The sequence below is a fragment of the Panthera pardus genome, unplaced genomic scaffold, assembly GCF_024362965.1.
Source record: "Panthera pardus isolate Hobbes unplaced genomic scaffold, ASM2436296v1 HiC_scaffold_24, whole genome shotgun sequence".
Classification (NCBI taxonomy): domain Eukaryota; kingdom Metazoa; phylum Chordata; class Mammalia; order Carnivora; family Felidae; genus Panthera; species Panthera pardus.
The window spans coordinates 138,046,519-138,060,896 of NW_026526810.1; the positions used below are offsets into that span (position 1 = coordinate 138,046,519).

The following is a 14,378-nucleotide window of genomic DNA, read 5'->3' on the forward strand; positions in this document are numbered from 1 at the left end:
ACTCTAGTGAGCTACCCTCCTGGAGTTGGTATGTATTTTGTGGGGGAGGGGGGCATTTTTGTTCTTCATCCAGGGTCAGGGTTCAGCCTGGGAGGTTTTACCTGGGTCAGAGGCAGGTGCAGCCCAGCCGAACGTCCAGCAAAGCGTCTACACCCAAAACGGGGGGCTCCTGCCGGACTTCTTGGGGCTGAGGCAGAGACTTATACTCCTCAGGGAAGGACTGTCCCTGATCAGGGGATACTCGAACCTCGGGGAGATGACTGCCGGACCCTGGCCTCTCCCCGCTGCCCCTGTGCCCCTCTCCCCAACCCAGCCCAGCACTCCGGCTCTCACTGAAAACCCCCAGGTGGGGCCTTGCCTCCAGGGGGCCGAGTGAGAGGCCTGGACCAGTCTTCCATGCTTCTGGGACCCTGGGACCCGACAGCTGTCCTGAGGGTCACCCCCGGATGTCCCCCGTCTGTCCATCCCGTACCTTGCAAACCTTCCCTCTGGGCCCCTGGGCCCCTCTGGGACTGTGCCACCTGCCCACTGCTCTCCCAGGAAGGGGGTCCGCGCCCACCCCCATCTTGGGCTGGCAGTGCTACGGAGAAGGCCGAGGACAAGAAGAGAGCGGGGTGGGTGGGGTCAGGCAGCCCCTGGGGGTCTGGGAGGGCGCCCTCTCGTGGAAGATGTGGTGGCTCCCCAAGCCTGTCTGGAGCCCGATGGCCATTTGAGTAAAGGCGTCTCGGCCGGGAGGCTGCATCCCGGTGGTCCAAAACCCGCTGCCGTATTGGCCCCCGGCCCATCTCCAGGAGGCCTCCCTCCCTGCTCTGCACGGAGCTCTGGGGCCCGCCGAGGGCCCGAGACCTGTGTGAGCCCCAAGCAAGCCCCACTCGGGCAGCACCCAGTCCCGGCTGCAGGCGGGGCCCTCCCGCGGAGGAAGGCGGAGCTGCTGCCCCCAAGAAGCCCCCTGTGCGGCCCAGTTAGATGAAGACCCAGTCCTGTCAGCCAGCCCTGGCCCGTGCTGGGGCCCCTGGGGAGCCCCTCGCCAGATGTTCCCCACAAAAACTGCTGTGGCAGCCCCGAGGACGAGGACGGTGGCTGCCTGCCGCCTTCGGAGCTCAGGGGCCTCGGGCCCCGTCACCTTCTGCTGCCGCCAGCCATCCGGCAGGACTCGCGCCCCGGCTGCCCGGTCTCAGCAGCAGCTGTAGGGCGGGGCCTGAGGGTGGCTCCCAGGCCAGGTGGCCGCCCGGCCAGCTGCATCCAGGGGTCTCCGCCTGCCGTGGCCTCCTGTCATCCCTGTGCCCGAGACCCCGCCAGGCCGGAGGGGGGATCCGAGGGCTGGGGTGGCCAGCCGGGGCAGCCTCTCCTGGGAGTGGGGGGTGGGACAGGAGGACCTGAGTCAGACCTTCCCACCCAAGAGGTACGGGGGAGGGGGCCTGCGCTCCCTCACAGAGGGGACACCCCGTCTTCCGTGGCTCATCCCTACCTGGGCTGGCCTCCCCGGCTCCCATAGGCAGTGTCCCAACCTGCTTCGGCCTCTCTCTACACCCACAGCCTCTGTCAGGGCCCCAAGGAGCGCTTTGTCCCCACAGCCTGGCAGGGCAGGGCAGGGCACCCTGCCGGCCCCGGGGCCTCCCTCGGGCCTGGCTGGGGAGCTGTCCGCAGCAGGACGGCCAGCCCTGCCTCCGTGGCCTCAGGGGCCAGACCTGGGGAAGCAACGCGGGACAGGTAGGCGCCACGGAGCACTCGGGATTCGGTTGGACATTCCTCAAAGCCACCGCGTGCGTTCAAGAGACATTTACTGAACCCCCTGTGTCGGGCCCAGCCAACTTCCTGGCCTCGTGAGGTAGTGTGGTCACATGACATGGGGAGCACTCTGGAAAAGGCTAAGGCCCAGAAAGGAGAAGATGGCCTGGGGGAGCTCTTAGCCGGGGTGCTCAGGGGAGACCACTCTCGGGGGGGGGGGGGGGGGGGGGGAGGGGCGGGGGTTAGGCAGAGACAAGTGGGGGAGGAGCCGGGGAAGAAGGGCTCTGGGAGGGGAGGTCTTGCTGTGGGCCTGGCGGGTAGGTGACAATCCACACTGCAGATGAGTGTTAAGGCTCAGGAGGTGAATGGCTGTGCCCGAGGTTGGCGGGGGGCAGGCGGTAGGCTGTAAGCCCAAGACCCCAGGGGCAGTCCTGTCCGGGTTCTCTCTGACCTGCCTTGAATTCCCTTCCTCCTGGGGGGGCCTGGGCTGGGGGTGCCAGGAGGAGGGGCGCGTGCTTGAGGAGGGGCCCCCAGAGTGGATGGAGCTTGGGAGCCAGGGGCAGTCTCCGTGGCTGAGTACAGGGTGAGCTCAGGGTTCCAAGGGTTCCAAGGGTTCCAAAGGGTTGCAAGGGTTCCAAACCTTGCCCGGTTTGGGGAATAAAAATAAAAATCCAGTCAGATTTGAGTTGCAAATGAATAAGGAATAAGTGTTTAGTATAGAAATGTGGCTCCTGGGTGGCTCAGTCGGTTGAGCGTCCGACTTCGGCTCAGGTCATGATCTCACGGTTCGTGGGTTTGAGCCCCACATCATCGGGCTCTGTGCTGACAGCTCGGGGCCCGGAGCCTGCTGTGGATTCTGTGTCTCCCTCTGTCAAGGCCGCTTCCCCGCTCATGCTCTCTCTCTGTCTCAAAAATAAATAACACATTAAATTTTTTTAAAAATAAATAAAAATGTGGCTTTCCTGGGGCGCCTGGCTAGGTTAAGCGTCTGACTCTTGATCTCAGCTCAGGTCATGATCTCACAGTTTGTGAGTTCCAGCCCCGAGTTGGGCTCAGCACTGATGGCACACAGCCTGCTTGGGTTCTCTCTCTCCTTCTCTCTGCCCCTCCCCTGCTTGCGTGTCTCTCTCAACTTAAAAATAAATAAACTTGAAAAAAAAATGTGGCCTTCCTTCCCACAGGCTTTAGATACCAGCTGTGCTGGCCTAGTCCTCAGGTCTCCAACCTAAGGACTTGAATAGGACCCCCCTGGGGGCTACTCACTCGCATCTCACAGGCCTCTGGCGACTGGCGCTGGAGGTCCCTTCCTTTGTAGTCCAGCCCCTCCCCAGCAGCCCGCCGCCCCCCCCCCCCCATCAGGCCCCTGGTTGAGACTCCTCCTCCCCAGCCCCACCTCGACTCCTGGGCAGCCGGCAGTGCCGGTGGGAATTCAGGAGACTGTTCGGTTCCAATCCTGGTTCAGGGACTTAATGCCTGCTGTGTGGCCCTGGGCCCCTTACCTAAAAACCTCCCCCATCAAGCGGGTGTAATAATATGAGTGCCCAAGTAACGGGTTCCTGTGAAGGTGAGCCAAGCAGTGGTCAGTGCCTCAACCCTGCTCAATTAAGGGCAGCCCCTTTAGACCATTGCCCCAGGGAGACTCCCAGCCAACAGTACCCCCACCCCCGCCCCTGGGGCCCCAACTGCTCCAAAATCATCGCTTTCTATTTCTTTTTAACTTATTTTTAATTTGTATTTATTTTTGAGACAGAGACAGCGCGTGCATGGGGGAGGAGGAGGGGCAGAGAGCGAGGGAGACACAGAATCCCAAGCAGGCTCCAGGCTCCCAGCAGACAGCTCTAACGCGGGGCTCGAACTCACAAGTTGTGAGATCATGACCTGAGCCAAAGTCGGAGGCTTTAACCCACCAAGCCTCCCAGGCGCCCGCATCGCTCTGTTGCACTCAGGCTACTTCCGTCTCCCAGCAGCCCCTCCGGCTCTTGCACCGGGCCCCCAGGATGCCAACTCCTCCCCTCCACAGGGTCTCCCCGTCCCTAAACACTTTTCCTCTGGACTCTGGGGCGCCTGGGCCTCCCTCTCTCCGACGAGGCGTTTGTGGCCCTATCCACCGTGTCTGCGGAGGCGCGCCCTGTCCGTGAGGCTCTGGGACACCCAGCTCGGGACTCCGGGCCCCCAGCACGGGTTGTACCGAGCTCCGCTGAGCGGGTGGGACACCCCCGCCTCCCCCCGCCCACCCCCCCCCCCCCGTCCCAGACTCCGCGGTCAACAAGGTTCTGCTTGAGTGTTTGGAAGAGGGTACCAGCCAAATTCACTGCAACCTCAGAAAGAGGCTTTCCACGAAGAAGGGGTGTCATCTTTTCAAAATTTACGACCCCCTCCGCGTGTCCCCTGCTTCGTCCCAGGGCCAGCGCCCCGCGAGGTGCGCCCTCGGGTGACAGCCCCACGCGGGGCCGGAGGGGATCCGGTCTTCGGAAGGGGTTCCTCAGCCGAGGGGCGCAGTGGGGACCCCACCGTGGGGGGGGGGGAGAGGATTGGGGACACGGAGGCATAGGCGGCAAATATCGCGAGAGAGCCCCCTCCCCCGCCGCGCCCCTCATCCCCTCCCACCCCGGTGCCCCAGCTGGCGGCGCGCCGGGGGCCCGGCTGGGCGAGGCGGGGCGGGCCGGGAAGGGGCGGCGAGGGTGACCTCAGCGGTTCCGCCGCTCCGGGAAGTCGCCTCGGCCCGCCCCCTCCAGCCCCCGCCCCGAGTTTCGCTCTCTCCGGGGCGGGGCGACGGCGGCCGCTGCCTGGCCGGCCAAGTTGGAGCGCGCCCCGCCCGGCGCCCTCCCCGCCGGGGCACGCCGCCCGGAGCCCCGCGCACCGGGGCCGCACCGGGGAGGGCGCGCGGCGCGGGCGGCGGCCGGAGAGCGGCGCGGGGCGGCGGAGGTGAGCGCGGGGGGCGGGCGCCGGCTCCGCCCGCCCCGCCCGCCGGCCCGCTCCCCACGGCCGCGCTGCCATAAATGGGGCCCGCGGCGGCGGCGGCGGCGGCGGCGGCGGCGGCGGCGGCGGAGGGCCGGGCGGCGGGCGGGGACGCGGGCGTCGGGGGACGCGGCGCCCCGCGGAGAAGTTCGGGGGCGGCCCGGCCGGGACGCGCGCAGGTTCGCGCCCCGAGACCCGCCCCGCGGCCGGCGGCTTCTGTTTTACTCGCGGGCGAGCCGGTCCCGCCCGGGGCAGGTGCGGGGGCGCGCGGGGGCGCCCCGTCTGCGCCCACGGAGGCCGGCGGCCGCATGGAGTTCCCGGAGCACGGCGCGCGGCTGCTGGGCCGCCTGCGGCAGCAGCGGGAGCAGGGCTTCCTGTGCGACTGCACCGTGCTGGTGGGCGCCGCGCGCTTCCCGGCCCACCGCGCCGTGCTGGCCGCCTGCAGCGTCTACTTCCATCTCTTCTACAGGGACCGGCCCGCGGGCGGCCGCGACGCCGTGCGGCTCAACGGCGACGTGGTCACGGCGCCCGCCTTCGGCCGCCTGCTGGACTTCATGTACGGGGGCCGCCTGGACCTGCGCAGCCTGCCGGTGGAGGACGTGCTGGCCGCCGCCAGCTACCTGCACATGTACGACGTCGTCAAGGTCTGCAAGGGCAGGCTGAGGGACAGGGGCCGCGCGCTGCCCCGGGGGCCCCCCGCCGCCCGGGCAGAGCCGCTCGGGCCGCCGCCGCGCACCCAGCCCGCCCGGGCCCCGGAGAAGGCCGGGCCGCCCCGCTCCGGGCTCCGCGCGCTCCCCCCGCGAGCCCCGGGGCCCCCTCCCTGGCAGGCCCCAGGAGACGCCGAGCGGGCCCTGGACCTGTCGCTGAAGCCGGGCCGCAGGCGGGAGCCAGCGCACGCACCGCGTGTCCTTCACACAGCCCCCCGCGTCCAGACGCAACAAGGCGCGCAGCCACCAGTGCGGGACTCGCGGGACTCGCCGTCGGAACGGGACGGCGGCGCCCACGGCCCCCCCGCAGCCACCCTGCGCCCCTGCAGCCGAGCCGTCGGCGGGAGGCCGGGAGCCGGAGCCGGAGCCGGACGCGGAGCTGGGGGCCCGCGGGGACGAGCTGGGCCCCGGCGCGCGCCCGTGCGTGTGCCCGCTGTGCGGCAAGCTGTTCCCCGGGGCCCACGTGCTGCAGCTGCACCTGAGCGCCCACTTCCGGGAGCGGGACGGCGGCCGGGCGCGCCTCTCGCCCGACGGCACGGTGCCCACCTGCCCGCTCTGCGGGAAGACCTTCTCGTGCACGTACACGCTGAAGAGGCACGAGCGGACCCACTCGGGCGAGAAGCCCTACACGTGCGCGCAGTGCGGCAAGAGCTTCCAGTACTCGCACAACCTGAGCCGCCACGCGGTGGTGCACACGCGCGAGAAGCCGCACGCCTGCCGCTGGTGCGAGCGCCGCTTCACGCAGTCGGGGGACCTCTACCGCCACGTCCGAAAATTCCACTGTGGGCTGGTCAAGTCCCTGCTGGTGTGACTCGTGTTTGTGCGGCGCGAGGGGGTGGGGGTGGGCTGGAAAAGGGAGGGGAGGGACCTCCCGGCTGGGACACTGGGATGGAGCTGCGACGGGGTTGGGGGGAGCCCCGGGGGTCAGAGCTCCCCGCGGTGGAAGACCACTGCTGCCCCTGGCGGGGACCTCAGACTGGGGGTGACTCAGGGTGGCTTGGGCAGCCCTCTTCCACGCCCGGCCCCCTGCTCCCTTCCTCCGACTCCCGTCTGCCCCCAGCCCGTGCCCTGATCTTAAACACTGTCTTGCCCTCCTTTCCCCTCCAGCCAGTGTCTCCTTTGCCCCGACCTCCGGCCCAGGCTCCTTGGCTCCAGGAGGCACGTGTGTCCCCCTCCAAGGGCTCTCCTGAGCACCCGCACTGGCGCGCTGGCAGAGCGTGTCCCAAAGCGCGTCAGAAGCTGTCAGCGTGTCCCAAAAAGGGCACTTGGATGGAACAGGCCGCCCCGGCGGGTGGCAGTAGGAGCTTCTTCGGGAGGCCCCGGGCACAGGGAGCGCGGGCAGGGGAAATCAGGGTTCTGCAGAACCTGCCAGAAGCTGAGTGGCTCCGGGGTTCCAGGTGCCGGGGTGGGAGGTGGGTCCCCCAGAGCTCGTGATCCCGACCACACGGGAACTCCGGCGGAGGGAGGGAATCGGAACTTGGAAAGGATTCTCTTTAGACGCAGAAGGAGCCTCCCTGAGGCTGCCAGCTGTCTTCCCGTGGGCGATGGGCCGTGCTCTTCCCTGCCTGAGCACAGGGTCCAGGGTGCCTCTGCGCATCCCTCGGGTGGGGCCGGGAAGGGCCTGGGAAGGGAGCCGCCCACCGGCGTGGCCGCAGGTTGCCCCTGGGCTGCTGTGGGCCTCGCCCTGAGGTCACTGCCTGCTCAGGGTCTCCCTGGAGCTGCCGGTCATTTCCAGAGCCGTGATCTGGGGGCCCGAAGCTGCTCTCTCTGATCGGGGGCAATGTTTGCAGGCCTTCCGTTCCCTCCAGTGGGGCCTGGGCGAAAGTTCCATCGGACAGAGAGGGCACGGGGTGGGGGGGCAAGCCCCTGATGGGCTGGGGTCACAGCCCCCACTGTCGTCCACAGCTCCTAGAATGGGCAGACCTCTGAGTGTGCGTTTGGAGGGGTCACCACCCCGCCTAGCCCGCCTACTCACTCAGCAAATCTTGCTGCCGGAATGTCCTCGCTGACGGCAAGGAGAGAGGCCAGAGGGAGGCCTGCCACAGCTCCCGGGGGCCCTGCAGGTGGCAGACCCCCGGGACTCCAGGTTCCCACTGACTGGAGGCACTGAGGACAGAGTCCAGCCAAGTTTAAGTTATTCTCCCGTCTCCTGGCAACACTTGATGTCCTATTTATTCATCTGTCTGGTCTGGAGTGAAATGACCGGTGACCTTCACAGCAGGTGGACCGAAGGGGCCGTCTCCCCCCACAGGCTCCCGGCTCTCCTGGTGTGTGTGCCGCCCACCGTGCGGTGCGGGGGGGCCCCCTCCCCATTGGTGCTTGGGGTTCAGAGGCCCTGGACTGGCTGCAGACTGAGAGAGAGCTGGGGGAAGGGGAAGGGGACCCCCTGCTTGTGGGTATCCCGGAAGGGCTGGTGGTACCTCACACTCAATGTCCTGTACCGAGTCAGGGTTCCGTGTGTGTGTGTGTGTGTGTGTGTGTGTGTGTGTGTGTGTGTCTGTGTCCCCAAGCCACGCCCACAGCCCAGTGGGCAGCAGGGAGAATGGGTTCTCCCCAGGGGGTTCCACGGGGAAGAAACTGACTTTCCTCCCCTGAGTTCTCAACACTGGATTCATCGTCTTCTGCAAACAGTTACTGTGAAGTTAATGTAAAAAGAGGTGGTGAGTTTATTTGTTAACCAACGCGGGTTCCGACGAAATCTCTATATATTTAACGCCCTGATTGTGCGGGAACGTGTATTAGAGGCGCGAGCAGGTGCACTTCGAGGGGAGCCTGCCGGGTGGGGTCCTCGCAGGCTGGTCCAGCCTCCTCCTCACGGCCTCGTGCTGCTCTGCCCCTGGGGTGACGGCTCCCGGTGACCCAGAGGACAGTTGTTTGTGCTTAGCGTTTGGCGGGAGGTTTCCTTTGCAGGCACCCGCCTGCCACGACAGTCTGGAAACCGGCGCTGTCTTCCTGTGTTCACATGATCGTCTTGATGATGACCGTGGTAATAAAGTCCGCCCCAGGTGGAGATGGGCAGGATTATTCCTGGGGACCGGGGTGTGCGCGTCTCCGGGTGTGTGTGTGAGGTGTGGGCGCTGCTGGTCTGGGTGGGGGGGGGGGTAGGGAGGGCCCCGGTGGGCAGCGGCCACTCTGGGGGGCCCTGTCTCAGGTGGCATCACCTGCTGTGCCCCGTGGGGGGCGTGGGCCAGGGCAGGGCTGTGGATGGGTCGCCTCCACTGCTCTGAGTGAGGGGAACAGGATGCAGCCTGGGACCCGGTCAGAGGCCTCAAACTTCTTCGGGGGGAGGGGGTGTCAAAGGGGGCCCCTGCTGGGCAGCCACAGGCCCTGGAGCTTGGATCTGAAGCTCCTCCCGACGCTCTGGTCTTGGGTCTTCCCGTCCACCCGCCTTTCAGAGGCCACCCCAACTCCCGTGTGCCCCCCCACATGCCCTTTGCCCTCTGTCCTCCCACCGTAACTCGGGTGCCTCCCACCTCCCTCAGGGTGGGGCTGGGCCCTCAGAGGCCTGGATCTGGGCAGTGCTGGTGGGCCTGGCCCCAGGGGTGGAGGGGGCTGGGGGAGCTCTGGAGCCCTGAGCCAGATCAGAGCTGGCAGGTGGGCTCGGGTGGGTGCCCCGGCCCTCGCGTGGGAGCAGGAAGCTGGAGGCTCTCAGCACGTCCCTGGGCCCGGGGCAGAGGAGCACACGGCCTCACGTGCGGGCCAAGCCTCGCTCTGGCCAAAGTGTCCTTCAGGAAGAGCGGAAGCAGACAGACCCAGGGGCAGGGCAGGGACCAAGGGGTCCCCAGAGGTGGTGCTCAGCTGAGCTGGTGCTGAAAAGCCTGCTGTGTTTGTGGCTAGACTTTGAGGCCCGGCCTGCCCCGGTCCCAACCGCAGCTGGTCGCCTCTCGGAGGTGGTGCCTGGTGCCTCCCCTCCCCCATGCAGCCTGCCTCCCACTGAGCCTTCCTCCTGGACCGGAGCCACTGTCCTGCAGGGGGACCCTGTCATGTTCCCAGTTGGGCCCGTGACTCAGCGGCCCTCTCAGCACCAGGGAGGAGGCTGTTGCCATGCTAACCAGGCAGGGGAGGAGGGTGGGGGAGGGGCCGACCAGGGCCCAGGCTTCCAGGGTCCTTCCCGCCGGCCCAGCGCTGCCAAGCTGTGTCCACACCCAGCCCGCTGCCCGGTCTGACACCCAGGCTGCCAGCTCCGTTCCTCGCAGGCTGGAGCCACCCGGCCTGACCCACTGGCTGGATGGTAAACCGAGGCACGTGGAAGGGTCTGGCGCCTCCACCTCCAGCTCCTCCTCCATCGTCACCTCCAGCAGATCCCCACAGAAACGGACCCCTGAAGTCTGGACCAACTTCCAAGCGGAGGGCGCAGTGCTGGCCATCTGCACGCTGGCGACCTGTAGCAGACGGGGGCGAGCTCCGGTCCCTGTCCCTCCTTTCCCTGCAGTCCTCACTTCCAGGCTGTTCCCCGGGTCCCGCCGCACCCCCTCTATCCGTACTTGGGGCAGAACGGGTCTGTGCATCTCCCGACCACCCCACCTGACCTCCCCCACGGCAGCAGGGAAGGCAGCCCTCTGCCTGTCAGAGTCCTTCCGGGCAGGGCCACCGGCCCTCATCCTTGTCCCCAGGGCTCTTCTGCCCGGCTGCTCAGTGCACAATGGGAACAAGGGCGGGGCGCACAGCTTTGGAGGGGAAAAGGGGGTCAGGCCCGGCAGGCGCACGGGCAGCGGCCACCAAGTGCGGGCCGCCTCCCTGGGGCGGTGCCCAGGTCAGAAGGCACCCAGGACAGAGGGCACCGCAGAGCCGGCCGAGCTGTGCCGGGTTGCAGGTGACAGCAGTTTGCAGTTTAGGACCGGCGCTGTGGGCCCCGAGCCTTGTCACGGAGCCACCCGCCCCCGGCCCTCACTCTCCCTGCTGCGTGCCCCTGCAGCTGTCCCTGGCGGAGCCCCCAGGCCGTGGGAGGAGGATGGGGACAGCCGTCTGGGGCCTGGGGCGGCTCCAGGCTGCGGGCCTGGTTGCTGATCTGCTCCGGGCCCGAGGCGGGCAGGCGGGCAGGAGGCAGCTCCGGGACCAGACCAGCCGAGCTCACGGCGCCCAGGCGCCCACCCAGCCCAGCCCCAGCCTTGCTGGCAGCTGGCCCTGCAGAGACGTCAGTGGATCTGGGGCATCCCCGGAAATCTCGGGGTGGGGGGGCAGGGACTCACCTCCCTGATCGGGACCAGATGACGTTTCCAGCAATTTGAACAAAAGCCTGTGTGCAGAGACCCAGCCGTGCCTTCCTGTCGCTGGCTTGTCCGCCGCTGCATGGCGAGCTCAGGCCACCCGAACACAGCAGTGCTCACCCGGCGGCTCCGAGGGCACTCATTTATCTCCTCGGAGTTCTGGGGGCTGGAAGTGTGAGATCAGCTGTCACAGGGCCGGTGGCTCTCGAGGCCTCTGCCCTGGGCGTGTAGGTGCGTCCTCTCCCCGTGCCCTCACGAGGCCACCCCTCTGTGCGTGCCTGTGTCCTGATGGCCTCTTCGAAGGGCATCGGTACAATTGCTCTGGGGTCACCCCGGGAACCTCGTTGTAACCTGAACGCCTTTGTAAAGAGCCCATTTCCAAATACCGCCACCTTCTGAGGGGCCAGGCGTTCGGGTTTTTGGAGAGGCATTTTGGAGCGACGCGATTCAACCCCTAGCCAGCAGTGTTCCAGAAGAGTGCGGAGGCCCCGTCTGAGCGAGCCGCTGCCGTGCTCCCGTAGGTTTGCCGAGGTCCCATTCTGTCCTCCGATGTGCCGGGCACCCCATGGGCTCTGACCCCACCCTGCCCCACCCAGCCGTGGGGCACAGCTGCCTGCCTCTGCTCGGCGTTCAGGGCCTCAGCTCGGGGAGGACCCCGCCCTGCCCACAGCCTCCACACCTGAGCCTCACCCCGCGCCGGCTGCGGCCCAGGGCTCGGCCCCTCGGCCGCAGCCGGCTGTCCTCCAGACTCTGTCCCCTGCAGAGTGTCGGGTACACCCAGTTTCTTCCATCTGCCCCCCAGCCGGGGCCAGGAAGGGAGGCGGGGGCGTCTGTGCCCCCCGCCCCGCCTCTCCCAAGACCCCACCCTCTCTCTGCTGGGCTCCGCACCCGAGGTCCCTGTGTTCACAGGGGGCTCTAGCTCCACACGCCGCTCCGTCTCCGCGGCCCGTCTCCGAGGCCAAGGCTTTCGGCGTCCAACGGCCTGCGGCCAAACGCATCCAGCACCCTTCGCTGCGCTCGGCGGCCTCTTCCCCTGCCCCCGCGCCCCCACTTGCCCAACAGCAGCGCCCCCTCTGGAAACTCGAGTCCAGATCCCCCAGCACAGCACCAGCCGCGTCCCCGTCCGACCAAGCAGCTTCTGCGACACGGAACACTGCCGTGGCCACCTCCTCACCGTCTGCCCCCCCCCCGCCCTTCCTTCAGCTCCCCGGTCCTCACCGGGAGCCTCTGCCTGTCTCCTTCTGTCCTGGTCCTTGGCAGGCCCAGATGCACGCAGCCCTCCCCTCACTGCACAGCCCGCAGAGGGGAGGCTCAGGAGGGCTGCTGACCCCGTTCCGACAGCGTCCTGAACGGGCTGCAGGGGGGCCTGGGGGGCTCAGTCGGTTGAGCGTCCGACTCTTCAACTCGGCTCAGGTCATGATCTCACGGGTCGTGGGGTCGAGCCCCACGTGGGGCTCTGTGAGCCTGCTTGGGATTCTGTCTCTCACTCTCTGCCCCTCCGCCACCCATGTTCTCTCTCTCTCCCTCTCTCAAAATAAATAAATTAACATTAAAAAAAAAAAAAAAGGGACTGCAGAACCAGTGGCTCCCAGGGGCCAGTGAGGCCCGGCTTGGCTGGGCCAAGCCCCCACCACAGAGGACGAGACATTCTGGACAAGAGCATCCGCGTTTCAGAAGACGACTTGAAGGCGCCGGGGGGCGAGGCAGGCGGCAGCACGCGGACAGGTGTCCACACGAGAAGCGCCCGGTGCGGCCGGGAGGTGTGTGCGGCAGCGGGCCGGGCGGACATTTCTCGAAAGAACTTAGCACGTTCGCGGAAGGGTGCTCAGCGCCACTCATCACGGGGCGGGGGTGTCGATGAAAACCACAGCGAGATCCCAGAACGCCTGTCCGCAGCCCGAAGGCGACACCAGCCCCGGGGAGGCGGGGGGCGGGGGGACAGCCGGCCCCTTGGCAGGGGAGGGCCAGCCCCTCAGGAGGTCAGCCGTGCACCTGCCACTTGACCCGGCACTTCTGCCGTGGGGACCATCCAGTGGGAATGAAACACGTGTCCCCCAGAGGGACCTTCCTCAAGTGTTCGAAGCACCAAAGGCCAGAAGCCACCCGAAAGCCCATCCCCCACAGACCGGGCAGACCACTTGCACGGTCCTCTCCCCGAGGGACAGCGCGTAGCAATGAGGAGGGGTGGCTGGCAGGCCACCACGGCGTGGGCCAGTGTCCCTGTTCTGAGGGAGAGAAGGCGGGCAGGAAGGGCGCCTGCCGTACAGTCTCCTTGGCGTGAGTTTCTAGAGCGAAGTCACGTCCAGCAGAGCAGTCAGACTTTAGCCTCCGTGGGGGGGACGAGCATCGGCCGGGGGCACCTGCGAGCTTTTCTGGGGTGATGGGCCGTTCTTGAGTTTTACAGGGCGGAGTGCTATGTAGCTGTCAGAGTGGGGAAGATTTACAGTGAAGACTGGCGCATTCTGAAGCATGCACGTTTAAAAAAATGATAAAAATAGTTGCGAAAGGGCAAGAACAGAGGCGTAGAAGCAGCTAGAAAGCGGGAAGAGGGCAGCTGTTGAGACCGATGACACAGGCAGGGGGATTACTGTACCTCAAACACTTGATGCGCGAGGCGCCCCGGGGGCTTGGCCCGTTAAGGCTCCGACTTCAGCTCAAGTCACGATCTCAGGGTTCATGGGTTCAAGCCCTGCATCGGTCTGTGTGCTGACGGCTCAGAGCCCGGAGCCTGCTTCGGATTGTGTGTGTGTGTGTGTGTGTGTGTGTGTGTGTGTGTGTGTGTCTCTCTCTCTGCCCCCTCCCTGCTCACGCTCTGTCTCTGTCTCTGTCTCTCAAAAAATAAATACTCTCTTAAAAAACTTGCCTTAACAAAATGCTTAGAAACACTAGGGGCGCCTGGGTGGCCCAGTCGGTTAAGTGTCCGACTTCAGCTCAGGTCATGATCGCATGGTTCCCGGGTTCAAGCCCCCCCGTGGGGCTCTGTGCCGACGGCTCGGAGTCTGGAGCCTGCCTCGGATTCTGTGCCTCCCTCTCTCCGTCCCTCCCCAACTCACGCCCTTGTCCTTCTCTCAAAAATAAACATTTAAAAAAGTTCAAACCAAACCAAATGCTTAGAGACACCGTTTGGCATCAGACTGGCGATGACGACGGCTCCGTCACCTCGGTCCCTGGTGGGGCCGCGGGGCAGGGGCGCTGTGACAGACGCCTGGCAGGCGCGAAGTCGGCTAACACCTGATTCCGGGCCGAGTTCGGAGCTGCTGCCCACATCACGGCGACGCGAGCGCTTCGACCCCGGAGTTCTGGGGATCTGTCTTCAGATAAGCTCGGACGTGTGCAGAACGGCGTGCGAGGCCGGGTGGCGGAGCCCTGTTCCACCCGGCCGGGCATCGCCGAAGGCTGGAGCACCGTCGGCAGGGGACCCGCCAAGCCGCGGTATTAAACGGGACACCACGGCCGCAAAGGTGCCTGCGTGGCACCGCACGGCCTCCAGAAGCCCCCACCGAGTGGGAGTCACAGAGCACACGGGTGGCAGCGTGCCACCCTCCCGCCACGGAGAGCGGAACTTGTAAGCACGTGAACATGCGTTTGCACAGTTAACAAGATATTCTTGGAAAGATGTTGAAGAGAATAATCGGTAACTCGGGAATTCTGGTCCCTCATGGGGAGGGGACTTGGTCCCCGCAGGACGGGGAGAAGTGGGGAGACCTGGCTTTATTTTGGATCGGGTTACTGGGCATTAGTTGCCAACCTACGTGAATTAGGTTCCACCTGAAACCCC

At 66.4% G+C, this 14,378-nt stretch overlaps 2 protein-coding genes across 2 annotated transcripts; one reads left to right on the forward strand and one right to left on the reverse strand.

Moving 5' to 3' along the window:
- The first annotated feature begins 4,712 nt into the window (after positions 1-4,712).
- Positions 4,713-8,403, forward strand: ZBTB42 (zinc finger and BTB domain containing 42). Its single transcript, XM_019434196.2, is given in 2 exon segments — positions 4,713-5,677; positions 5,679-8,403. Coding segments are annotated over 2 exon segments (1,476 nt in total). The 5' UTR covers positions 4,713-4,727; the 3' UTR covers positions 6,205-8,403.
- Positions 8,036-12,007, reverse strand: LOC109257820 (uncharacterized). Its single transcript, XM_019434197.2, has 2 exons — positions 10,583-12,007; positions 8,036-9,775 (listed from the first exon to the last, which is right to left on the reverse strand). The coding sequence occupies exons 1-2, from the start codon at positions 10,682-10,684 to the stop codon at positions 9,227-9,229; spliced, it is 651 nt and encodes a 216-aa protein (XP_019289742.2). The 5' UTR covers positions 10,685-12,007; the 3' UTR covers positions 8,036-9,226.
- Positions 12,008-14,378: the final 2,371 nt, after the last annotated feature.

Bases quoted from the DNA above. Each gene is read 5' to 3' on its own strand.
- LOC109257820 (XM_019434197.2), bottom strand. From the start codon at position 10,684: ATGCAGCGGCGGACAAGCCAGCGACAGGAAGGCACGGCTGGGTCTCTG. The intron at 9,776-10,582 runs GTGAGTCCCTGC...CGTCTGCTACAG, and splicing joins ATCTGGTCCCGATCAGGGAG to GTCGCCAGCGTGCAGATGGC.